This window comes from Peromyscus californicus, unplaced genomic scaffold, assembly GCF_007827085.1.
Source record: "Peromyscus californicus insignis strain IS unplaced genomic scaffold, ASM782708v3 Scaffold_4__1_contigs__length_199733344, whole genome shotgun sequence".
NCBI classification, from domain to species: domain Eukaryota; kingdom Metazoa; phylum Chordata; class Mammalia; order Rodentia; family Cricetidae; genus Peromyscus; species Peromyscus californicus.
Genome location: NW_026294562.1, coordinates 21,232,323 through 21,259,266, shown reverse-complemented (window position 1 = coordinate 21,259,266; position 26,944 = coordinate 21,232,323). Strand labels below are relative to the sequence as shown.

At 46.7% G+C, this 26,944-nt stretch overlaps 1 protein-coding gene across 1 annotated transcript in view; it reads right to left on the bottom strand.

The window, feature by feature from the left end:
- The window catches only part of Tll2 (tolloid like 2), a 117,239-nt gene that overhangs the window by 56,549 nt on the left and 33,746 nt on the right, over nt 1–26,944 (bottom strand). The window contains exon 3 of the mRNA XM_052761421.1: nt 11,239–11,313. Within this exon, the coding sequence (XP_052617381.1) occupies nt 11,239–11,313 (75 nt within the window). The remainder of the gene's footprint in view (nt 1–11,238; nt 11,314–26,944) is intronic.

The following is a 26,944-nucleotide window of genomic DNA, read 5'->3' as shown; positions in this document are numbered from 1 at the left end:
TTCTTTCTTTCTTTCTTTCTTTCTTTCTTTCTTTCTTTCTTTCTTTCTTTCTTTCTTTTTTCCTTTCTTTCTTCCTTCCTTCCTTTCTTTCTTTCTTTTTTTTCCAAGACAGGGTTTCTCTGTGTAGCTTTGTGCCTTTCCTGGAACTCACTCTGTAGCCCAGGCTGGCCTTGAACTCACGGAGATCGGCCTGGCTCTGCCTCCCGAGTGCTGGGATCAAAGGCGTGTGCCCTCACCGCCCGGTGGTGCATCTCTTCTTGACAGCAAGTGTCCAGCTCTCTCCGGTGTGATTAACACGCCCAAGCTGATTTCCTCCTCTCACGAGCTTTCTTTTTTTGTCTTTCTTTCAGTCTTTTTCTTGCTTTTAATTAGATTAAGAAAACTCTCTGTACTTGCTTTTTATTTTCCCTAACTTTTTTCTGTTCACTGACATTGGTTTTCAATTTTAATAATCATACACAACTGAACAAAGAATAAAAAAAAAATGAGTGGACTAGAATATCCGTCTGAAGAAACCAGAGCCCCAGGTTTCAGCCTGAGACTCTTAGAGCCACTCCAGACTCCTCGTTTGCTGGTTGCTGTTTACACGACGCTCCAACATTCCCAGTCAGTCTCTGTTAGCAGCACTTTGTATGTTTATGAGACAAACGCCTTCCAATTTCCTGTTCATTGGCCCCTTCACCTTCTCCGGCCTGGGATCACATTCTTTAATGAGTTTAATTGTTCTTTCATGAGGATAATAACATTTCTCAGTCTTTATCCGTAAGTGCTTTATGCCCCTCTTTTAAAAACAATGATTAGCTGGGACATTTCAGAAACCTAAGTTGACAGTATTTTTCACCCCATTCCAACCTCGTGAGTTTTGTCCCTTCCCAGTCTCTGACTTTCTAGAACTCCTATTGATCACCCATTAGACGTGATCATTCAACCCTCCATCTCTCTGCACCTTTCTGTTTGTTTGTTTTAATTTTTGTTTGTTTTTTGGTTTGGTTTTTGTCTTCACATTTTGTGTCTTTCTCTGAGTGCTTAAACTTGCGTGGTGTCCTGGGATCCATTTTCCATTCCATTTCTAATTGTCTCTTCAGTTACCTTTGCCACGCCTTTCACCTTACGCCTGCGTTGACAGATGCAGCTGTCATCTACTGAAGACCTAGTCAGTGCGTCTTCAAACGTATCTTCTTTTTAACAATATCCTTTTGTTACCCTCTGTTTTAAATTCTTCCTTTGGCTTCTTCCTCATTTTAGTCATGCTTATTAAAATTCCTTCTGATTGTCATATTCTTGGAGTGAATTCTCTACTTTGTTGTCTTCTGACTTATCCTTCATTGATTAACTTCCTGTGTTTCTAATGTTTTAGGATTGTTTCTAGGCTAGCCATTTTTTAAATTTAAAAATCTCTGAGAACTGAATATACGAGTACTCTATTTACATGATCTCTGCTCTTTCTCTTCCCCCAGCCTGCTCCCAGCTCCTCCCACGTGTCCCAGACGCCCTCCCAAACTCATGACTGCTTTTCCTGGAATTACTATTGCTTTACATACATACACATTAAAAGGCCTGCCGAGTCCATTTAGCACTGGCCACAGGTACACAGGTTTGGGGCCTCCTTCACGGGTGCTGTACGCTGTGGATCCTGGCTGTGGACTTGCTTTGTATTTTTTCAGGACTCTTGAAATCTTAGGGGTCTCGTGTGAATTTTTACATCAATTTCTCAATTACGGGGTGCACATGCAGGAAGCCTGAAAACCACCCCTGCATGAAGACCAAACTTTGTGATTGAGACTCTCCTCCTGTTCAAGCCTGGGACAGACAACAAGCTTTCATTCCAATCCTCTGAGCCCTTTGGGGACCTCTGTGTTATGTGGGAGTTCGTTCACTCACCACTGCCCACTTCTCATACTACGAAGGGCACACCTCCTGAGCCTACCGTGACGTCCACTGGTGTTAACACAGCAGCCTGACCCCAAGTCACCGTCCAGCTTCCCTGGCCTAAACAGTCTCCTCAGCATCGGAACCTTCTGGGGATTTACATTCCCTGGTCTCTTCTCATCAGCCCGCTCACCTTCTGCCCTTTGAACCTGGCACCGCACTGCTTCCGGGGTGGACGGAGCGCGGCACACACACGGTACACGGCTTCCTTTAAGTTCCCTGACCCCATTTCCACACCTAGAAATTGCTATAGAGTGTATTTTAAACCCGAAACTGTTTTACTGCTCGAATTTCTAGAACAGAAGTCGTACACTTGCAATCTTGGGATCAGCCCAACCCACAGATGTGTTTTGTTTGGCCTGGACACTTTTGGCGCACACTGTGTTTAAAAAAAAAATCTCACTTTGGAAGCCAACTCTTGAAAACTCCAAAGATTTCACATAACAATTTTTTTTTTTTTTTTTTGGTTTTTTGAGATAGGGTTTTTCTGTGTAGCTCTGGCTATCCTAGAACTCATTCTGTAGACCAGGCTGGCCTTGAAATCACAGAAATCCACCTGCTTCTGCCTCCCTGAGTGTTGGGATCAAAGGCCTGCGCCACCACTACCAGGTAACAATTTTTTTTTAAGACAGGGTCTTTCTCTATAGCCCAAGCTGGCCCTGAACTTGTAGCAATCCTCCTGCCTCTGTGTCCTGAGTGGTGGGATTATAGGCATGTGTCACTATACCTGGAATCTAATTTGTTTGTTTGTTTTAAAATGGAAAGACCTGAATGTGGCAACAGTGAATGGGGCCATCTCCTACTTGGCTACAACCCACTGGAGCACCTCATTCCACAACCAGGCTGCCGGGTCTCCCCCACTTCACACTGTCCACCCAGGCTGTCTACCCAGCCCTTACTCATGTTCTACTTTGCTATCCAGCCATAGAATTAATTGTTTGAAGATTTCAAATGGCCTAGCCGCCCAGAAGCCCCATGAGGGCAAGAACTGTGGCTGGTTGGTTTCTTTGTTGCTCTCTTTTAGATGCCTGCACAGTGCCTAGAGGGTGGCAGCATTCAATATTTCTGTATTTTGAATGAATGAATTAACAAATAGACAAGCCATTCTAAAAATAAACAGCCCAAGAGTCCAAACAGTTCTGTGGCGGAAACCTCTCCAAAAGGTTGGCAGCAGCAAAACCCTTAATGTTCACATCCTGAGACTCATCCTGTCTTAAGTAATCACAGGCAGAGAGATGTAGCAAGTGGAAGTTTGTTATTCATATCCCATATGGTTTTCAACAAGTCCCTTAATTTTCCTCTGCTGCCAATTCTCCTTTGGAGACTTGGGCAAAAATACTTCTCCATTCGAGGGACGAGCGCTGAGGCATCCCATGTTGCCGGAACAAGCTGTGCTATATGGACACGTGACCCAGCATTGTAAGGGCCGGTTTTATGTGGCCAAGTCAGCATGGGAAAATCTTAAGTGCACCTGGAAGCAGACTGGGGTGTAATTTCCAGAGATGGCTTATTGAATGACAGCTTCCCCTTCGGTCCAGTGAGAAATTTAATTTGCCGAGGACTCAACACAGGAAGCATTTGCCGATTAAAAATATGTCTAAACAGATGTTCTGCTTAGCCTGGAAGAGGGATCTTAATGCAACTGTCATTATTGGATTTTCTTGGATTACTACTATCTGGAACCAGAGTCCAAATAGAAGGATGTAATTATTTATTATGGCCAAGAGCTCTGCATTTCAAGAGGAGCTCAGGGGCATCTGAAAGGATTTAACACACTGGGGGTGCAGTGGGGTGGGGGGGGGGATGCAGGCCATTTAAATTCCCTGGCTCTGGGAGTGACATGTCCTCTGAAAGAATGAAGCGGCCATTGCTATTCAATATTTCATTTCCAGCTGAAGGCACAGCCATACCATAAACAGAGCCACGACTGACCGAACTTCTCAAGCAAAGAGCTGTAATTTTTACATTAGACAAGTGGTAACTCACACACTAGAAGTAAACACCCTGAGTGAACAGATATCTGCAAAACTCTCACCCCACAGGTAACGGCCAGAGCCACATCTTGCTGACCATTTGACAGACTCAAGAGCAGTTCCTTGCAGAAAAGGAAGCTGTAAATTATCCTACACTGTGGCTCTCAAACCTGGGTGCACTTTAGAAACACTGAGAAAGCTATTGGGGAAAAAAAATACAGCTATCTGCCCTTGCCCTGAAACTGTGACCCAAAAGGCCTGGAGTCCAGGCACCTGCGGTTTTGAAAGCTCCTCCTGAGGACAAATCTCAGTGGAGTTTGGGAACAATTGGTAAAGCTCAAAGGCTGAGATTAAGAGTTTTAGGGGCAGTGAACTGAAGATAAATGTTCAAGATAAACACCACCGCTTACTTCCCGTCTGGCTCTGCACAAACTTCCCCCTGAGCCTGACTACTTCCTGCAGCATGGCTGTGGGATAAGCATGGAACCAGATGGAGACTGTCAATCTCTGAGGTGAAGAAGAGCTGTACAGAGCTTCAGGGGTCGCCTGTAGATGGAACAAGTTAAAATGGGGGCCCCACGTTAGTCAGGCTCTGTAGTTACACCTGGACACACAGATGTGACACTCAGGGATTCAGGTATGGAATGGCATTCTGGAATGCTGATGTCTGTGGGATCCTTGTTTTGGGGAGCAAACAGCTTCCACTTTTCTTCACATTCTTTACAGTTTGGTCCCAAAAGGCAAAGGGCCATGTTCTCTTATGAGTATGATTCTAGAGATCAGGCTCTACTCAGGCTCTACTCAGCTAAGCAAAGATGCATTTTAGCAGCGGTTTCGCATGCACACGCGCGCGCGTGTGCGCGCGCGCGCGCACACACACACACACACACACACACACACACACACACACAGCATTATAGACTCGAGTATATGCTAAACTCTCAGTTTCTGACAAGGGGCTGCTCTGCTCAAGGCTTTATGGGAATGTTGAGTGAGTGGCCTAGAAATCCAGTGCAAAGCTGCAGGCACAAATTCCCACCTTCAGGCCTAAAGGGAGCCACATAGTACCAGGAAAACAACCTCTGCTAGAACTAACCCAGAATTCCCCTCAGCTTCCCTTTTCTGCTAGGGTAGTCTCATCTGGATTTGTGGGAAACAGGTGGGCTGCAATTAAAGAGAGATCTAGGGTTGGCATTTCGTATCTTCAATTCAAATGAAAACAAGATGTGCCCCAGGCAGGCATCCAGCAGTGTCCTAGAGGGATGGGATGGGAAGGAGAGAGGGACAGACTTAACCCGCCTTTACTTCAACTTCCGGGTCTTGCTCCTCCCCTGGATTAAAGACCTACTTCTCTGCGGCTGTGATGTAGAGTACAGAGGCTGACCTAGTCTTGACATTCATTGACTTCTTCAGATAAGTCAGGGTCATTTGAGGGGCAGCATTGTGGACCTAGCAGGCTTCAGGGGTGTTTGAGAGGGAAGGGGGAAGTGTTATCTTCATCCTGCTTAAAAAACTCCAGCGTCTGCACAGTGCTGGTCATGTATGCAGCCCAAGTAGACTCAGAATTTTAATGGGCTGCAGGAGGCTTATTCCTTCCTGTCCTCTGTGCAGCTGTGGAACAGCTGTGGAGTCTCAGTCCAGGGGTAGATGATGCACTCACTGCTGGTATTGTCATTCCTAGAGGGGAAGGTGGGAAGAAAGAAGTGGATGGAAGCTGAACTGGGTGGTGCACACCTGGGATCCTAGCATTTGGGGAGGCAGAGGCAGGAGTATCCTGAGGTCAAGGCCAATCTAGTGAGACTATCTCCAAAACAAACAAACAAAAAATAGAGAGCTGAGCTTCACTTAACCTTTGGGAGTCTTGGTTATGCATGCTGTGGGATGTTCTGTATGCTGTGAATGTGTTGCTCTGGTTGGTTGATAAATGAAAAGCTGATTGGCCAGGAGCCAGGCAGGAAGTATAGGTGGGATAAACAGACAAGGAGAATGCTGGTAAGAGGAAGGCTGAGTGAGAAGACACCATCCCACCGTCCAGGGAGCAGCATGTAATGGCACACAGGTAAAGCCATGGAAAATGTGGCAACATATAGATTAACAGAAATGGGCTGAGCTGAAATATAAGAGCTAGACAGTGGTAGGCCTGAGCTAACAGCCAAGCAGTTTTAATTAATATAAGTCTGTGTGTGTTTGTATTTACTTGGGTCCAACGGGCTGCAGGACTGGCAGGTGAGAGATTTGTCTTGACCGTGGGCCAGGCAGGACACAGAAAAACTTCCAGCTACATATGCACTTTATATGAATGAATAATTCTAATTCTCTCCAAGCTTCAAATGAAGAATTAGTTAAAGTATCCAGTGTCATAGCTACTAAAAAGCTGAGCTGGGATTCAAACCCAAGTGTTTCTGACTTGCCTTGACTGGATGACTTTCATGTCCCCCAAACTAGTAAATACAAACACCCCAATGCTATCTATTACTGATGAAAACATGAGATGTAATGACAGTGACCTACATGGATCAGCAAGTCCCCTGGTCTTTGTAAGTTCATACCAATGTTCACATTCAGTGGAATCCACTCCCCTCTCTTTAAACTTGGACATTTGGCTTGAGTTAAATGTGAGGAAACAGTATTATTAGGGTTCTGGTCCAGGCCCAAAATGGGTGGTTCTCTTGTGCTTTCCCCATCTTGATAAACCAGCCACCTTGCTGGAGACTTGGATCATTGAAGGGGAGAGGGGCAACTAAGCTGTCTAGACCATCCAACCCAAGCTAGCTGCCGGCATGACAGTGAGTGATCCCAGCTGACATTAGGGGGAGAGACACCCCACTGAGTCCAGTCACTCCATGGAATCATGAAATGTCATTGTCTGAAGCCAAGTTCAAGGATGCTTTTTATGTGCATAAACAGGGAAGAGAAAACTCAACATGGCACCTATGCTATTTCGGTGCTACGACAACTCGCTCCAGCTGTTTGCCCACGCTCTGTGCTCCATCTTTACCACCAAGTGCTGCTTGCCCACAGCCAAATGAAGTGTCCCTGACTTTGCCTGAAGCCTGAGAAGCTGAAGGCACCATATACTGGTATTATAAAACATGGATAAACCAAGCAGGTGGTGGCCTGAAAGCTTCATCCTGAGGGGCTAGCTTTCATGGCACTGTAAAGGGCTACCAGGGGAGAATAGTAATCCACAGTCTTCCTTAGCCAGATAAGAACCTTGTCAGCTACAATAATTATTGTTCTGTCAAGATATGCCCACTGGGGCCACAGTGGCGTGAATATTACGGGAGTAACCAACCATTTTCTGGTTGAATTTAAGGCCAGCTCCATGAGTTGGAACCCATACTTGGCACTGTTATTGGGACCGAGAACCTATTGTTAGATAGAAAATATTTCCTAGGGAAGAATCTGCTAATGTTATTTTGCTTAAAGGCCATAGTATTAAAATAATTCCTAATGAGTTGTTGCTATATCCATAGATTAGTGCATCTCTCAAGCTGCATCAGAGAAACTTCTTCTTGCAGTAGATGGCAGTTAACACAAAGACCCACAACTGGTCAATGTGCAGAAAATAAAAGACTTCTGAGTGCTCAGCCCTAAGTGTTCTGAGTGCTCAGCCCTAAATGGGACATTTATATCACACTCCTCCCTGCCCCCACCCCAAGGCTCAGGGATCATTGTGGAAGTGAGCATAGAAGGATTTTAAGGACCCAAGCAGATGTATGACTATAAGGAAACCCGTTTTCTGGATACAACAGGGCAGAGGCATATATGAACTCACAGTTATTGTTGCAGCATGCATAAGACCTGCATGATCTCAGGCCAGACAAAATCCCAGTGTGTGGGGTGGGACACAGAGTCCCACTCCTAGCTGAGAAGCTATTGGCATTTGATAGCTGCTGGGAGGGAGTTAGTTTTCTTTAAGGGTGTGACCACAATTCTGGGCAGGCCCCACACCCAAGAGTAATTGGGCAACTGGACTCAATAGGTTAGAGAGAGAGAGAGAGAGAGAGAGACAGAGACAGAGACAGAGACAGAGACAGAGAGAGACAGAGACAGAGAGAGACAGAGAGAAAGAGAGAGAGAGAGAGAGAGAGAGAGAGAACATGAAGTTAGGTGGGGTAGGGAGAGGTGCGGATCTGGGAGGAGTTGGGAGAGAGGGGAAAAGATAAAAACAAATTGTACGGAATTTTCAAAAAAATTAATAAAGACATTGTTTTTAAATATCAAATAAGCAAAGCAGAAAAGTGCATGTTTTATTTGTTTTGATTTTATTGAGACAGGGTTTTGTGTAGCTTAGGATGAACTTCTGATTCTCTTGCCTCTACCTCCCAAGTGCTGGGATCACAGGCCTGCACCATGACACCTAGTTTCCGTGGTGCTGGGAACCAAACCCAGGGCTTCATGCATGCTGTGCAAACACTCTACCAACTAACTACAGCCCCAGACCAAAAAAAAGAAAAGGAATCTAAAGGGGACTGTCTGTTCATGGTCCCAGCCACAGGCTGTACAATGGAAAGCAAATGCAGTCTCTTCAAAGAGCGTGGTGGGGGAAGGTGAAGAACCTGCTTCTCTGTAAAAGAAAGCAACTTAAAGGAGACCAGCAACCCAATGGGAAAATAAGCAAAGGACACAAAGAGGTGACTACCAGTGTGCACACCCGGGTCATGAGCAAACACAGGAAAAGATGCTCAAAACCTCCAGCAGTCAGAGAGAAACACCAGCTAAGTAATAATAAGCTAATGCTTATTGGTTTAAAATACCTGGCTCTGGGGAAAGGGATAACCCTTGTAAGTTACTATGGAAACGTGGATTGTTATTCTTGGAGACACTCAATATTGCAACATCTATTAAAAAACATGCTAAGTGGGGCTGGAGAGATGGTTCAGCGGTTAAGAATACTGCTCTTGCTATGACACGAGTTTGGTTCCTAACGTCCATTTCAGGTCAGGTGCTCACAACCGTCCACAATTCTGGTCTACATGGCCTCCCATGTACCCCAGATCTGCTGTCTTTCCTTGCCTCATGGACCCTCCCCTTCTCTGGAACACATAGTTCCCCAAGTCTTGTCATCTTTCTTCTCAGCTCCAGAGGATCCAACACTCTCTTTTGGTCTCCATGGGCACCCATAGATCCATACCCTCGCAGAGACACACATGAATACACATAGTTAAAAATAAAAAAAAAATCTTTTAAAATCATGCTAAGTAATGTGTTCAGGTGTGTTTGTTGCAGACACTGCAAGAGCTGGAAGTGGAGTGAATGGTAACAATAAGGAACGATTGGATAAACTGTCTATCCATACTAGGAATATTTTGCAACTATTCAAAGGAAAAAATTAATCATTAATCACAAGAACTTTGGAATTTTCCATGATTTATCAGTGACAAAGCATGATGCATTAAAATTTGTATAAAATAAAATCCTATATTTTAAAAAATAATGACAAAACCTATACGTGCATACACATTGATGTGCATGCTTATATATGTACATACCCTCATGTGTTCACATGCTAACCCAAATGTGTTGTGGAATATTTAACTATGTAATGATGTGTTACATTTGTTTATGCTGTAGAAAATTGCTTTAACTAAGTAAAGGTGTATTACATTTATTTCTGCTGCCTTTGTTAATGATGTAAATATGTGTTACATTTGTTTATGCTGCATTTGTTTAATTATGTAAAGATGTGTTGCTGTTTCACCTTGCCTGCCTAAGGTACCTGATTGGTCTAATAAAAAGCTGAATAGCCAATAGCTAGGCAGAAGAGGGATAGGCAGGGCTGACAGGCAGAGAGATTAAATAGGAGGAGAAATCTATTCAAGAGAAGAAGGAGGAAAGAATGAAGGAGAAAGAGAGGGCAATGCCCAGGTCAGAAGCCCGGCAGCTGCCAGGCAGACAGACACAAGAAGCAGTGAAAGAAGGAAAGAAGGAAAGAAAGAAAGAAAGAAAGAAAGAAAGAAAGAAAGAAAGAAAGAAAGAAAGGAAAGAAAGAGAGAGAGGAAGAAAGGAAGGAAGGAAGGAAGGAAGGAAGGAAGGAAGGAAGGAAGGAAGGAAGAGAAAGGTAAAAGGCCCAAATGTAGACAGAGAGAAACAGATTAAAATAAGAGTTAAGCTAAGACTGAGCATGTAAGTCTCTGTGTCATGATTTAGGAGCTGGTTGGTGGCCCAAAAGAAAAAGCCTGCTACACAACGCATTCAGAAAAACATGTAGGGAAGTGAAGACAACGTCATTATCTGGGAAGAAGAGAGAGGGGACTGTGAGGGAGATAGTCAAAAGAAGGGGAAAGGCAACATTAAAGAACAGTACATGCTGATATCAAGCCATGTGTCCATTTGTAGGAATGTATATGAAATTTTAAATATTTACATATGTATGAGAAGATAATATTGAAGCAAAATCATAAACCATAACAAATAATGGTTTCTATTTCGTCCCTACAGAGGCATTCTTAAAACACAGGATTCTAGGGTTTAAAAATTATTCCTTTGCTCTGCAGTTAATCCCAGCACTGCTCTGAACAGAAAACACTTCTCCAAAATTGACATGTGTCCAGAAGCTACCAGCGACTCTTAGGACTGCTGGTCCTTGGACCTCTGAACCTTCCCATATAGAGGCACCATAGGAGTGCTTCTGGGAAGGCTTTAGACTGGGCAATAGCAGCCACTCCCTGGGCAGCCAGGGACTCTAGACTATATGGCCTCCCACCCCTAGCCCAGATCTACTGTCCTTTCTTGCCTCATAGACCCTCTGCTTCTCTGAAACACATGCTTTCCCAAGTCTCGTCATCTTTCTTCTCAGGCCTTCAACTCATAAGCCAAGTACCACATAAGAAAAGTCAAACCTAGAACACAGAGTTTTCTAGCGATTCCCCAAACAATAAATCCTGCCTTTCCATACCCAACCCCCACAGCAAAACAGCTTTTTTAACCCAATTCCCCCACAGAAAGACAGCTTTTCATACCCAACCCAGTCCCCAACCCCAGCCACAGCAAGACAGATCTGTTCCACCAAAGGAAACATTTCTCGCGCATGCCCACTGCTGCCTGTGCACATGCGGGACCCAGCCACTGACACAGTAAGTTCCAGGCTTCAGGAAAGACACCAAAAGCTGGGGTCTGAGGGCATGGTGGTACCAACAGATGGGTACAGGGGCTCCTTTGGGACTGATGATAGAGGTCGCACCACATTGTCAATGTACCTACTACCACTAGACAGTAGACTTTGAAATGGTTAAAGTGCTAGATTTGGGTTATTTATCAAATTTTGCCATAGTTTTAAAGAAAAGTAAAATAAAGGCCCCTCAGAGGCCTGTTGGGGCCTCACATGCATTACCTTTTCTTGCCGCCTGGGTGCTGGTATTGGAGGCTGTAACATTGGGCCACCTTGCAGAAGGCTCCTCAAGTCCACCTGAAGGACGACAAGAAAAGAGAGATAAGGACGTATTAAAGGAGCTAACCTGGCCACTGGGCAGCAATCAGAGCAGCAAGGATTTGTCAACTAAGGTTTACTGGGTCAATAAATGCCCCTTTTTTATATAACCACTCACAAATTAGTGAGACTACCATCTTCCTTGGTCAGTCAAAGATGCTCAGAGTGGAATTCAGAGAGTCCATGGGGGGGTCCAGGTCAGCTCCTTAGATCTAGAGAAGATGGGATGAATGCACAGGGAAGCTATGGAGTCAGGTCCACACAGGTGGAGAACAGCGTAGCTGGCCACTGGACTCCTGATCAGGAGCTCATGGCTGTGGCTCTGCTGTCCTGGGCTTGCTCTTTGTGTTCGGTTTCTCGGCAGCGAGAAATTTCCTTAGAAAGCTGCTGGGTTTTCCTTATAAACTGGACTCTGTTGACACCATACAGCAAGGACAGTAAGGATCAAATGTGTTTGTGGGCAGCCATATGTAGACGCCCTGTCAGTATTCGCCTCCCCGAGAAGACGTCAGTCTCCCAACACTAATCCATCCTGCTGTGTGCTGACCGGGAGTGGGGGGTGGGGGGTAGGGGGAATGTAGGGGGGGTTCGGGGCTTCTATGGGGTGAAGAATGAGAAGGGTCATCGATGGTGCTGGGTAGGGCACCAGGGAGCAGAGCTATGCTCAGAAGATACAATGACCATGAATCTTTATCAAAGCCTCCAAAGAAGAATCTATTAACAAACAAGAAGGTGTATTTTGCGTTGGTTGAGAAACCTGAAGTTTATGAAACAACTTTTCCCTAGCCCCTTTTCCCCCATTAGAACACTCTGGATACGTGGAGTATAACCCCATTTTAAAGAAGCCAAGGCTGAGGCGCATGTTAATGAGCCCAGGATGGCCTGGCTCAGGACATGGTCTCCTGGGCAAAAGGCCAAAACTTATCCTGTGCCACCACCGCATGATAAGAGTTTGGCACCACACTGTCCAGTGGGTACGCTGTGTCCAGGTCCACACCAGTGGAGGCAGCGTGTGGCCCTGGCACCAACTCCTGAGTGACAGACTGCCTCATCCACCGCTGTGACTCAGGCAGGGCCTGCAGCTGCCCTGGCCTCCTGTAGAGAAAGGACCCCAACACCAGGCGGAGACGGGAGACTCCCTGCATCCTGCCTGGCTGGCCGGCTCGGAATGCGCTCACACAGTCCCTGCAGCTGCCGGCGGCTGCGCTGCCAGCTCCCGGCCCTCGGGTATTCCAGTTGCGATATCATTTCCTCTCGGGCTAAAGGTCAGGGGAAATCCTGACGGTATGAAGTCGTTCCACAGCACAGGAATGTGCCATCTGCAGAGGGAGGCGGGTTGCCGCCAGGCTCCGGGTCCAGCTCAGCCTCCACCCCACAGGCTGCGCAACTGCTGCCGAGAACCTGGGCGTTAGCATCTCTGGTCTGTCAAACGGACTGCTGCGGGGACCAAATGAGGTAATGGGTTTGTTTAGGTATGTGTTCATTCAGAAAATATGCATCTGACACCTGCTATGTGCCAGATTCTGTTACTACTGCTGCAGGGGTGACCTCAGGAAATTATATTCTGGTGGAGGGGAGGGGAGAAAAAAAAGGAACAAATAGAAGTGTTTAAGTTGCCTGTTCATGAGTGCTATGAAGAAGAAAGGATTCCAGGGTGCCATTCCACGTAAGAAAGAAGTCTGAAGAGACAAAAATCTATAGGTATCTGGCAAAAAGCATTCCAAACTGAGGAGACAGCAGGTGCAAAGGCCCTGTGGTAGGAATGTGCTCGGCAGCAGGGAGCTGGGTATGCCAGGAATGGAATGAAAGGGACAGAGAACTCTGAAACTCTATCATGTAGTGGCGAGGCCCTCAGCCATCAGCTTCTGCAAGAACAGCTAGTGTGGGGCCAAGCAGGCATTCTCTGGAATTCAGCTTTTATTTTGAGTGTCTGAGATAGGATTCAGAAGACCTAGAACTGCATCCACTTTTTGCACAACAAGAGTTGTCAACAGTGGTCAAGAGAGAAGCATGGGGGCTGAAATTGAAAATAAGTGTCTGAACAGCAGTGGGAACCCGGCGTAGACATCAGTCAGTTTCATCCTATTTGGCTTCCCAAAAATGAAGGGCAAGGAGACAGGAAGACAGATCTGTAAGTTGTGTCTGGGCACAAGTCTGCTTCAAGATAAGCTGGAGGCTGTAGTGGGGGCAGTTAGGGCAGTGGTGAGGGCTGGGGCTGTGCCGGAGGGAGCCGGGCCAGGAGGGATGACACTACAGACTCAGTGGGCTTCTCTGGTTCCTTTGGCTCTCTGATGCCGAGGCTGGAAAAGGTGAAAAGCTTTGGCTCTGGCGGAGACACAGCAGTGGATATGCCCAAGAGCATCCGTGTTAACAAAAGTGCCAACCATGGTGTTAGCCGCGAGCTAAGAATGTGCTAAAATCTTTCCTCTCGTGGGTCATAAAGACCCAAGGATCAGGAAAATACATGCCCAGAGGCAAGACGCCTCCACTGCCCTGAGGGCACAGAAGTGTCAGTCACAGATAGTGCTTGTCACCCTCAGACAACAGTCCTCCATCAGAGCAAGAACAAGTGAGGTGCCTGGGAGGTGGAGGCAACTCCAAGGGCCCAGAGCCTTGTCCAGGCATCTGTGAGAGGACACCCGATGTTGGTGACAGTGTTAGAGCTGTGGCAGTTAAGAGCACAAGTCTAAGCTAGGGACGGAAGCACACATCTGTCATCCCAACACTTGGAAGTAGGGCCAGAAGGTCAGGAGTTCAAGGCCAGTCTTAGCTATACAGCAAATTTAAGGCTAGCCTGGGCTACCTGAGATCCTGTCTCAAAAGACGAAAACAAAACACCCCCACGAAAACAAACACAACTAGAACACAAGTCCCTCATCTGATCTTATCCTCTAGAGGTGAACATGTCTTTATCCTCAGAGGGACTCCAGGCCCAGGCTTCCAGTTCTGTCTGGGATCCACTTAGAGTAGATGAGTTGACAAGCCTCGCCACTTCCCTGGTGAAAACCCTCCCACTGCCTTCGGGATGAATTCTCACGTTGTGGGTGGTTGATGAGGCCCTTACTGATACAGCCCTCTCAGGCTCCTCTGCCTCCCCCGTTTCCTCCACTTCCACAGGCTGAGCCACACTAAGCTGTAAGGACTGGGTTTCTATTTTTCATTTTCCTCCTTTATTTTTGTTGAAGCAGGTCCTTATTGTGCAAACTGGGCTGGCCTTGAACTCAAAATCCTCCTGCCTCTGGAATTACAGACAGGCACCACCCCCGCCATTTTCTTCGTAAGCATCTTCTTCGAGCACACTCCTCTTGGGCCTGGCTAGACCTTGCTGGCTCCTCAAGGCTCTAACTGGACGCCACTCTCTCTGGGACACAGCAGCCCCTTACCCTGTCCACAGCTACCTCACTACACATTCCCCGAATCTCTTCAGTGCTCGCCAGAATCCCCTTGTTAAAATTTTAGATTTAGTAACATGAAAGAAAGGGTATTTCCCCCCAGAACCTGGCATGAAGCAGGTGCCCAGTTCCGGGGATGATGGATGAATCAGGAAGCAAAAGACTAGGGCAGCTTACTGGTGTTCCAAAAGACGGTGGCAGCTTAATGCTGGGGGCAAAATGTGTGTTTCTCAGCTTTACTACAGAGAGGGAGGCAGCTATTGAGTGATGACTCTCAGATCACTCCCAACATTGGCCGCAACTTCAATGACCTGGGAAACCTTTGTAAAAAATCCTGAGGCCTGCTCCCCCGACTCCCGCCCTCAGAAGCTCTGTTTTAATTGACCTGTGGCATGATCTGGACATGGAGGCTTTGAAAAGCTTCACAGGTGATCTGAAAGGTACAATCAAGGTTGATCGCTGCAGCCAGGAAAAGAGGCATATACTTAACCAGGCAGTGGTGGCTCGCACCTTAAATCCCAGCACTCGGGAGGCAGAGGCAGGTGGATCTCTGTGAGTTCGAGGCCAGCCTGGTCTACAAAGCGAGTTCCAGGATAGCCAGGGGTACACAGAGAAACCCTATCTCCAAAACCAACCAACCAAACAAACAAAAAACAGAAAGAAAGAAAAAGGAAAAGCTATGTGTCACCCGTAGAAAACGGAATTGACAGGCGAGGCTGAGGCTGCAGCTGGAAGTGCTGTAGAAGAAGAAAGAGGAGCTGGGGAGATGACGCCAACAGCAAAGCACTTGTCTAGCAAGTGAGCACCAGGACCTAAGTTTCACCCCAGAACCCATGTGAGAAAGCACGGTGGTGAATTAACCCCTGCATTGAAGGGCCTGAGGCGGGAGAGCCTGGAGCTCACTAGCCAGCCAGTCTAACTTGGCTGTCTCAAAGGAAAGGGGACAGTGTCTGAGGAATCACACCTGAGGTTGTCCTGTGGTACACACACACACACACACACACACACACACACACACACACACACGCATGCTCGCATGCTCAGAGTGCACATACATGCACAGGTATGTATACCCACACACATACAAGCAAATATATCTTACACATTTGACCGGCTGTTCAATAACCTCTTCAGTGTAACAATATGCAAAGCCTTGTAAATTTCATTAGTCACAGGGGTTTATTCAAACTGTCTCCTTTGCATAAGAAACCCGGACTTACAGCTGGTCTCTGGGAAAGAAAGCCCTCCAGGCCTTGAAAAGAGAGCTTGGCCTGTCCAAACGCTCTCTGAAATACAGTGGAGGTCAATGGCCCATGATGCTTGGGGGCCAGGCTGAAATGCCCCTAACTAGCATCTGCAATTCAATCCCACACTTTCCTTTATGGAACAATTCACTGAATTCCAAGTTGTTCTTTTTTCTAATTCGCCATATAATTCACCTCCCAAGTTCAATTAAGAAGCAATCTGTTTGCAACTTCGGGAGCAAGCTGCTTTTCTTTGGGAAAGTCCAATTTTCTTCCGCTCCCAACAAAAAGTGCCTTAATTACATGCATCATAATAGACACTGGTGTACACACAACGCCCTTCTGCCATAATTAATGAAATATCAGTGATACACACCCAAGATACCCAGGCAGGGAGAGACAGGATCCTTCAAACCAAGGGGATGTTGCCTTGCTTCATAAATCAATATTGCCTATTTAAATAATAGTGACTATGAATATTCATTAATATGGAAATGTATAAACAAAACTTTAATTATTCCCTCAATCCTTCATTTGTAAAGCATAACATTACTTGATCCCTAGTTTTCTTAAACACAATAGCTACTGTTCTTAACCACAGATTATTTTAGGGTTCCCTTATAGATAATTATAGCAGAAAATGCCTTTGATTTACTTTAAGAAAAAGAAAAGGAAGAAACAAAAAACAAAAATCAGCACAAGACCCTAAAAACCAGTTTACCAGCAGCCTATTCATTTCAGAAAATCCCAGCTGAGCACCTGCCCTGGGCAGCATGGCGCAGGCTCCTACCCACATGGCCTGCCTTCATGGTGTCTGAGTTCTAATGGATTAGCACAAACAATGGGCTCGGTTCAGGGAGGGATTTAAGCACTTTGAAAAACTTGTAACCCAATTTTATAAAATGGTAGGTGGCATGTGAGTGGAGACTTAAGTTCTGAGAGAGAGACACCTATGTGCAAATAGTAACGAAGAAATCCCAGTTCAGTCAGTCCTGAGAAAGACAAAGGAACGTGTGGCCAGAGGTGGGGCTCAGTGCAAACCTGTCAGTCATAACACTGAGAGGGGTTTTCTGGGGACACCTCACCACCCTGTCTAATGGTCCATTTAACACATAGCCATTCTTCAAAGGAGTGTTACTATCCCTATTTTATATAAAAGAAAACCGAGGTTTATAATATATGAACCAGGCATTCAGTGTTTGGATTTGCATTTCCGTTCCGAGGATGGCCCACCAGAGTCCAGAAGCCACACTTTACTCCATGTCTTCACGTCTCTCCTAGACAGGTGTGCCTAAGCCATGCCCGAGACAAGGCCCAGTGGGTGCACACCTCCACCAAGAAAACTAGCAAAACACCACTGCTCCATCGAGTTTTTTAATTGTTCATCGGGGGGAAAACAGCAAAGCCCCTTTAAAAGGTCGATCCAAGAACAAACAAGGCGATCACTATGGTAATCGATGTGTGATCTTGAGCAAGCCCATGCCAAGTAGCTTTCAAATTCCAATTGCTACAGAAGGGAAAGGGAAAATGAGTTAAAAGATCATTGCCAGATTTTGTTAATGAAATGATTTAATCCTGGCGAGGGGATAATGACGGGAATTCGGCTACGGTTCCGGTGGAAGAGAACCATACACTGGTAGTAGCATTTTGTAATTTTAGCAGATATGTCAAAATCTTCTAAAACAGGCATCGGTAAGTCATCAAGGTGTCTGCACGAGGAATGCTTCGGCAGGAGGACAAGGGTCACTCATCCCAACCTTAGAAATGGACTGTAGCTCCTGTGCCCACAACAGTGGAACAATCTGTAACCTTTTAAACTATTTTATATGTTTGCTGAATGGAAAAATACCATATTGCAAGATAAAAAAATAAAGTAGAAAACACAAAACAACAGGTTAAGAAATAATGCCCAGTATCAGCCGGGCGGTGGTGGCGCACGCCTTTAATCCCAGCACTCGGGAGGCAGAGGCAGGCGGATCTCTGTGAGTTCGAGGCCAGCCCGGGCTACAGAGTGAGTTCCAGGAAAGGCGCAAAGCTACACAGAGAAACCTTGTCTCGAAAAACCAAAAAAAAAAAAAAAAAAAAAGAAAAAAAAAAAGAAATAATGCCCAGTATCATTCAGATAGAATGCAACACAGTCCCACAGTCTCATAAATAGCCCAAAACACAAAACACATGGGACAACCATGACTGGAAATGACCTCAGTGACCATTGTGGAAGTCTCTGCTTTGAGATTTTTGAAGCAAGCTCTATGTTCTTATATGATTTGTATAACTTCCAAATACTATTCCCCTTGTTGCTTTTATAATGGAGAAATAATTTTTTAAAGAACTCCATTGCAGTGAATATTTTGCCGAAAAACGTTTTCTTCACTTCCACACACATGCGTAAGTACAAGTGCGCACGCACACACACAAACAGAAGTTGCCAGGGAAACCTTTTGGTGGGGAAGAAACATAGCTATGTTTATGCAGATGGGAAAGTTATAGGCCACGCCCCAATCCCCCGCTTTTTTCTCTCACCACTGGAAGAAACAAGGAGTCCACACCTTGGCAGGATGGATCTCATTGGTGGGATCCAGAGAGAACCTGTCATCACCCTCTCAGGCTGCTCAAGAACCAACCCTCTTTTTCTAAGTTCACAGGCAAAATATTTGTGTTTTGGCACAGGTTGATGAAATCTAGAATTTGCTCCTGTCCCCAGGCAGAGGATCATGGGAGACTACTTTTGAGACAAGACATCACTCCGTAGCCCAGGCTTAAATGGAACTCATTACATAGCCCAGGCCGGTCTCAAACTTGTGGTGTTCCTAATCCTCCTTCCACAGCCTCCTGCGTGCTGAAAACACAGGCTAGGGTCATCATGCCTATGCTGACTTTCTATGCTGGGAGACTATTCAATCAGGCAAACGTGAGCCTGCCTTTTCCAAGGGCCACTGAGCCAGATAGCCATTTTGCTAGGTATTGGGCCTCTGCTCATCTTGGATGCTGTGTCTGCATGTTTCTGCTCCCTGATTGGTGGATGAGCTATCACAGGCCCTTCGCTTAGACATACCCTGGGAATGCCCAGTACTCACTTGGCTTCACGCTTCCAGCTTTCTCCTACTCCGGGGCTCCTGTACCCTTGTCTACCCACTCCACATCAGTCATAGCCAGCATGGCCTTGCCTCTTTGGCTGTGCTCACTATTTCTTTTACTGTACAGAAACTATCCTTCCTTTTAGGGTTGCTATGTAAATTAAGAGGGAGATAATACACACGGGGCACAGAGTGACACCTGGCACACAGCCAGCACTCATTGAGTCAGTCCATACTACTTGGGATAGGGTGCTGAGGACAAGCCTAGGCTTTGTGAACATTAGGCAAGTGCTCTAGGAACGAGTTACAGCCCCAGCATAGGCCTGTCACCGGTGTCATTGACTCTCAAACTCTTCTTAAAGTCTGAAAGAGTAGAACTGGATGAGACAGCCAACCACAGACAGGACATTTCATACTTGAAGCATCACAAGCCAAGATAAAAGCTCAAGTTCTCCTTCAAACAGTTAATGACTTCAAATTCAGACTGAGAAGCTCCTGCAGGTACCAGTGATAAAAAGAAAGTCTGTTACTACAACTGGCACGGTAATCTCTTTAAACCGTTTCCGTATGGCGCTCGTCTGTAACAGCGTATAGCGAGGTATTAGATAACAAAACAAAAATGAAAAACCTTAAGAAAGATCCCAGGCTGGGTGGTGGTGGTACAAAGCCGGCCAGTGGTGGTGCATGCCTTTAATCCCAGCACCCGGGAGGCAGAAGCAGGTGGATCTCTGAGTTTGAGGCCAGCCTGGTCTATAGAGCGAGTTCCAGGACAGGTTCCAAAGCTACAGAGAAACCCTGTCTTGGAAAAAAAGAAAGAAAAGAAAGAAAGGAAAGACCCCAGAGGCCAGGTTCTTGCATAGTCATCCTGTTACCCCTGGAAGAACGGCGCTGAATGGCCAAGATTCTCTACATCATTCTCACACTGTAGGCTAGCACTCACAGAGGTAACTGTCGATGTCTGTTGGGTGCTTTGCTAAGTACTGTGCTCCTGTGTGTGTGTGTGTGTGTGTGTGTGTGTGTGTGTGTGTGTGTGTGTGTTCTTATTTGCTTCTCAGCATAGTTGTATGAGGTAGGAACTACTGCTAGCTTTCACCTAAGTGAAAAACGGAGCCTCCAAGCACCTGCACGTCACGTGCAGGCACACAGCAGGTAAGAGGCAAACCCAGGGCCAGTCCTCGTCCCACCTGCTTCCTCTGGGGGCCTTTGTACTCCAGGACTAGAGATGCCAACCTTGATCATAGCCACATAGCCAGCACCCCAATGGAAGAGAGAGGAAATTCCTTGCTCCCTGGGCAACTAGAAGGTAACAGGTCATAGTCACAGCAAGAGCTCTTTGAGTATATCTCAGGGTGGGTTCCAAAGGCTCAGGGGAGCCTTTGGTGGGGGGAAGGGCTTTCTTTATATTGACTTCCTGAAGTCACTTCTGAGAGTGGTTTATGAAACAGAGAGTGGCTGGGGTAACAGCAGTGGGGAAACCAGTCCCAAAGACCTTGTGACTGACGGGAAAACAGGAGGAGAGCAGCAGGGACCCTAGTGCACTAAGAACGCATTAGGACAAAGCAGGCCACAGCTGAAGATGTGTGAGCATCCATGGGCTTCCTGAGAAGGGCTGGCTGAGCCTGAAGGGAAGGCAGGTTGAATTGGAGAGAAGAGAGAAGGGATTCTGACCATCTAGGTAATGCTATGGAGTAGAGGAGTCTTAGATCTCCCAGAGTCTGATCCCACCCATACAGCCAACTTATCTCCCCATCCTCATTCCCACCTACCAGCTATCCACCCTGAACTGTGTGCTTCTTGGGCTGTTGAGTCTCACTGCCCGGTTCCCTCCTCTGTGGGTCTGTTTGAGCTTGCTTCCTCCTGTGATGTCCTCCCCATGGACTCCCTCAGCCTCTTTAGGGAAGCCATGCCCCTCCTTCATGCTTCATTCACACCCCTTTCATGGCTCTACACTCACTTGTTCACCACCCCCGTTCAAAAAGTTTCCGTAGTACCTCATGCATATAAGTGTGGGGGCATGCACCTCTACGTATGAGCATATGGAGACCAGAAAAAGACATCAAGTGTCTTCCTCCGTCCCCTTCTGTCTTCTCGCCTTGAAACAGGGTCTCTCACTGAACCAGAGCTTAACATTTTGGCTAGGCTGACTGACCAGCAAGCTCTCAGAATCTACCAGTCTCCACACAACAGGCTTTTTATGTGGTTACTGGGGATTCAAACTCAGGGCCTCATGCTTGCAAATCTAGTGCTCCTACTTACTGACCGTCTGCTCCTCCCTGGCCAATGGTACAATTCTCTGTGAGTCAGTTGGACAGTGTGCCGTTCCTGCAAAAACTGTCTACTCCTTGAGGACTGAGAGAATAGCGTGAATATCTCCAACCACATGGTGGTTACAGCAATTGCTCAACAAGTGTGTCCAGGACCTGGAAAGATAGCTCAGTGGTTAAGATCATTTGTTGCTCTTAGAGGACCAGGGTTCAGTTCCCAATCACCTGTAACTCTAGTTCCAGGGGATCCAATGTCCTGACCTCTGTGGGCACCTGCACACACATGGTGCATATACAGACATACAGATACACAAATCCACATACCTAAAAATAAACCATACACATACTCAAACACACACACACACACACACACACACACACACACACACACACACACACACACACATACACACACGTTTCCAGCCCAAGTAGACTGAATCAGACTGAGCACTACTTGCATGTATCTCAACACTACATCTGGGGTAAAAGCATTATCATTTGTCTCCCCCTTTATCAGACAGGAAAGTGAGGCTCAGTGAGGCATAACTCATGGTTTATCGTCACCAGCTGCTGCTTGGGGAGCTGGGCGTGCTTGACCTCAGCCCTTGTCTTATTGCTCCCTGGTAGTCTAGCAGGAGCAGAGGAGGAGGAAGGAATTCTGGGACAATGTGTAATGTGTGGTTGGGTGCTGCTTGTCCTACAGAAAGAAGATCCAGTCAATCCTTGCAATTCCTTGCAATGTGTTCTTCAAAGTGAGCACTAAGCTAGTGAGCCCCGAGTCTAGCTCCTAGGGAAGCAATGCATGGTCTTGTGCAAGGCACGGAACTGCCACCTACATGTAACACAGCATGAAGTATTTTGTATGCACTACTGTTCGAAGTCCCAACCACGGATCAGTATAGTTCCATGTGTGTTTCTGCTCAAAGACTTTATTTAGCATCTACTACGTATTCATCAACATTGACTGCCCAGCTGGTAGTGTAATTCAGGCCTGGTGTCATTCATGGGTTTCTCTACAAGGCCCATTGCTACCTCCTTGAGATTAGGAGATGCAGGCACAGTACCACAATTGGACATCACACTCAATGGCCAAATCACCAGGAAGAAACACAGAAACTCCAAAAACAGTACAGGGAAAACAGCGGGCCACCTGGTGGGAGCTGACCCGGGGAGGCCCTCAGGGAACAGGAGCCAATCAGAAAGTAAAAGAACAGAAAAGTCCTAAAGACAGGAAGAGACAATCCTGAGCCCTCTTTTGGGAAATGGAGGAGATTAGAGCTATGTGGTGGGAACGGGAACAGGCCAGACAGACACCTTCTTTCCAGAGGCTTCCAGTGTGTGAGCAATCATTGCTCAGGCTGCCCTGCACCTGCACGATGGCCTTGTAAAGGGCAACAGTAACAGTGGTGACACACTGCTTACATGCCCAGGCCAGCTAGAGTGGTGAGCAAGGTGGCCACAATGAGCAAAGGTTCCCTGAAGGTGGCCCCTGAAAGGCCAGCCCCCCGGGCAGTGCCCATCATGTAACATCTACTGTCTGCTTCTGGGAGAAGACACATCCCTAACGCATACGTGAGAACAGAAAATGTGCCTGTGTGGACAGAATGCAAACAAGTATACCTCTAAACCAGCTTGGAGAGTGGCTGGGGTTGAATCTTGAACTGAGCCCTGAGCTCAGACTTGGAGGAGCAGAAAGCACAGCCCACACACAGGGACTAGGACTTCCTCACTGGCCCACCAGAGTGTCAGGAGAAGTGCAGAATTCTCTCCCATGCTCTTTGCAGAGATGTGCAATAAAAATGTACAGGTTTCTCAAAGGACAAGTCCCATATGCTAGGTCACAGAAAGAGTAGCAAGAGTTCAGGAAATCAAAGACTTAGAGAAAGGACATGGACCCAAGCCAGCTCTCAGGCAGGAGCATCACAGGTTCGAGACCATTCTGGACTACATAGTGCAGGGGCACGAGAGGGACTGGGAGGAAGACAAAGAGAGACAGAGACAGCCAGACAGACAGAGATAGAGAGACAGAGACATCAGAAGGCAGAGGTTACTGTAAGTGAGGTTCTGGGTACTGGCATGTTAGTGAAATGTTGTAGAGAGATTGATGCATGTCACCATGCCACAGATTCATTGTGACAAGAAGCACCTAGTCCGATGCCATCCTGTATGCAGGGCCACAACCCTTTCAGGCAAAATACTGAATGTCGCTTCCACCTGCCTTTCCTATGTTCCTGGTGTCTGGAGGTGGCATGCTGTGTTACAAGAGCAGGGGCCCAAGACTGGATGTTCAACAGAAAGAAGAAAAGAGACCCCAGAATAAGGACCTTCTCTCAAGCTGCCAGGTATAGCTGAAGTTTAGGAGCCTATCTTAAGTAAAAAGAGAGAAGTGACCTTGACCAGCATCATGGAACTTGCATTAAAGCCCAAGACTGTGCCTCTTCCCTGCTGGCCCAATGTGCAAGGCCAAGAGACTAAAGCCAGGGACCAGGCAGGTGACCTGTGAGGGTATCAAGGAAGATTCAGAAATGGTGGGGACCATGGCAACCCACAAAGAACCTGCCCCTGCTGAGCTCAGCCCTCCCATTATGCAACCCACTGATTGTTGCCATGTGGACTCCGGACCAGCGTGGCTAGATCTTCCAGCTCTACAAGACAAGCCAGAGTTCTGGGTTTTTATGAGAAATCTGATTTTTCAATGTTGGCAGTAAATTTTAAAAATGTAAGCACTACAAAACAAACAACACACATCTGCAGACCAGATTTGGCTGGGGGGCTGACAGCTTAGGACCTCTGGGCTGGAGGGTGGAGGGGAAAGTCATGCCTGTCGGCAGTGTTGACGGCAGACAGGAAGAGAGGCCCTGGGCTATAGTCACGGAGGCCTGGGGGTGAAAGGGTGTTAGGGAGTATGGAGGCAGAACACAAGGTGTGTAGAAATAAAGTCCAGCTCTTTCCTCAGTGTTTGTAGACAAGCAAGGGTCATTAAAGGGGACCAGAGAAGCAAGATGATCAGAGCACAGTGTGACTATCTGGCAGCTACATAGACATTTCCCTTGTCATTTCCCTTCTGGATCTCCTTGGAAACCACAGAAAGAATGACATACCAGCCTTGGAACCTGTAAGAACCACAACCTGGTCCAGGTCATCCAGTTCATCATCCTTGAGCAAGCAGGCCAAAATCGTCATCTTAAACTCACACCGGCAGACTCACCTACCACCTAAACCAGTGTCCCAGCTCCCCCACAGTCACAGGGGCTTAGTTCCCATTCCTTTGTGGGAAGCAGTCTGGGCTTTCTTTGGCCCTTCTGTCTGGTCCATTGATGTAGTTTTCTAAGAAGGAACAAAGCGATCCCACAGTCACATGCTCTTGACTTCTGGGAGCACTCTGGACAGTCTTTATAAGGTGCTACATCAGATGCAATTTAAACAGATTGTTCTGAAGGAGCATGAAGCATCAGATGAAGGCAAACCAAAGGTATTATTGTGACCCAGTCTACACCATGAGCAGCAGGTTCCAAATGGCCAGTCCTCACAGTATTCAAGGAACTTACTAAAAAAAAAAAACAAAATCAAAGACTCACTCCTGGCTTTCAGTAGAAATCCTACCATTCATTTCATAGATAAAGAAACCCCGAGTCCCCAAATGTCCCTAATATCTGCTCTGTCACAAAGAACTCCAAGGCTGTCACATGAATTTTATCGGAAGCCTGCTTCACCCATCATCGTGCCCAGCAAGAACATGCTAGCTCAGCGGTGCATGTGCCCCAAGGGACAGTTTCCAGTGGTCACCAGGAGCAACTGACTTGAAAGAGGCAAAGAAAAGAACTCAGACTCCCATGGAAAATGACACTATACATGACACCCCATCAGGCTGCATAACGAGGCTTGGTCCTAAAAGCCAGGTTAACCCCACCAGAAGTTGAGCCACTGCAGGGGATCCCCATTTCTTTCTCCAGCCCAGGTTGCTGCACCAATCATTTTCCCTTTGCTTACAGTATTCAAGGAACTTACTGAAAAAAAGTAAGACATGGACACCACAGGCTTTTCAATATCACTCTGTTCCTGCGTCTTACTTCCCAGGACCGTCGTCAACCTGTGCTGAGCTCTTCCTATAATTATCTTCCTTGGCAATCTCCTCCACTCTTGGCAATTTCCAAGTCCCCCTACACATGTAGATGCCACAGCAGGGGACACTTAAGTTAAAGGATCATGACGTAGATTTGTGTGGTGGCCGTATTTGAACAAGTGCAAGAGCAAATGGCATTTTGTGGTCTCTGAAAAAAGAAATCAGCCTTGTTCCTTTCTTTCCACCTCACAACTCCCAGAGAGTTGTGAGGCCAGCCCTTCTCTCTCTCCCTTTCTCCCTGTTCTTCTCCTACCTATCTATCAATTGTCTATTAACTGTCTATTATCCTTTATGTATGTGTTTACATGATGTAGTGGGTAACTGTTCTACTTGTAACCTTGAAGTACCTGCCCCTGGGGCATGGCCTCGGGGCTACCCTTAAGACCTGAGAAGCACTTACGCAGGTCTCTTCTCTCCCTTGTGGGCTTGGATGGTGGGGACTGACTCAGGCCGCAGAACAGCATGGGACAATACCTCAGCCTTCCAGGACCTCCTATTATGTTTAGTGAGTTTTCTTTCCTAATAAATTCTCCTATTATGTTTAGTGAGTTTTCTTTCCTAATAAATTCCTTTTACCCTTTAAGCAGACTCCCATAGATTTCTCACTTTATCTGGCGCCCAACGTGTGTGCGCATAAAGTCTACATATGCTTATGTGTACACAAAGCATGTGTGTATGTGAATGAAGACACCTACATGTCACAGCACCCATGTAGAAGTCAGAGGACACCCTTAGCTGTAGGTCATCTCCTTCCACCTTATTTGAGACAAGTCTCTTTGTTGCTCACTGCTGCATATTGGGGGATAACTTCCAGAAAGCTTCAGAGGATTCTCCAGACCCAGCCCTTGCCCACCCCCATCCCCCCTCACCCCCGCTGCCCCCATCTCACAATAGAAGCACTGGGATTACAGATGCACACTACCACTCCTGGCTCCATGCGGGTTCTGGGGATCCGAACTCAGGTCCCCATGCTTGCACAGCAAGAACTTTATTTCTTGAACCATCTCTCCATCCCTCATGTATCTAATCGCCTATTATAAATCAACCTTATCTTATCAGAACAAACACTTTCTTTAGAGCTACCTTGGGTGGATTCTGTATCTCTCACCTGGGGACATGTTTACTAGAATAGGCGTTACCCACTTGCTTGTCATGGATCCTCAAGCTAATCTTCTAATTTGGATGCAGTTCCCCAGATCCTTGGCCCTGGAGAGTGGCAGCTCCCCGGTGGACTGGGAATACCTGCCTAGCTGTCTCAGCACCCACTGTGGCTCCAGTTCCCACAGATGCACTGGTGATGGCTAGCAGCTCAAAGGTGAGCTTGCTTTCCCCAACACTTGACCTTCTCAGTGCTCTGGCTGCTGTCCAAGGTGCAAGCCAGCCTTGACTGGGCCCCAGTGGACCACGAGATGACAGAATCCTTATGCTACATTCTTTCTTCCTTCCCAGAGAGCAGATGTGCACTCTATCAGATGCTTCTTTATCATCTCGAGCCATCTCACCAAATAAA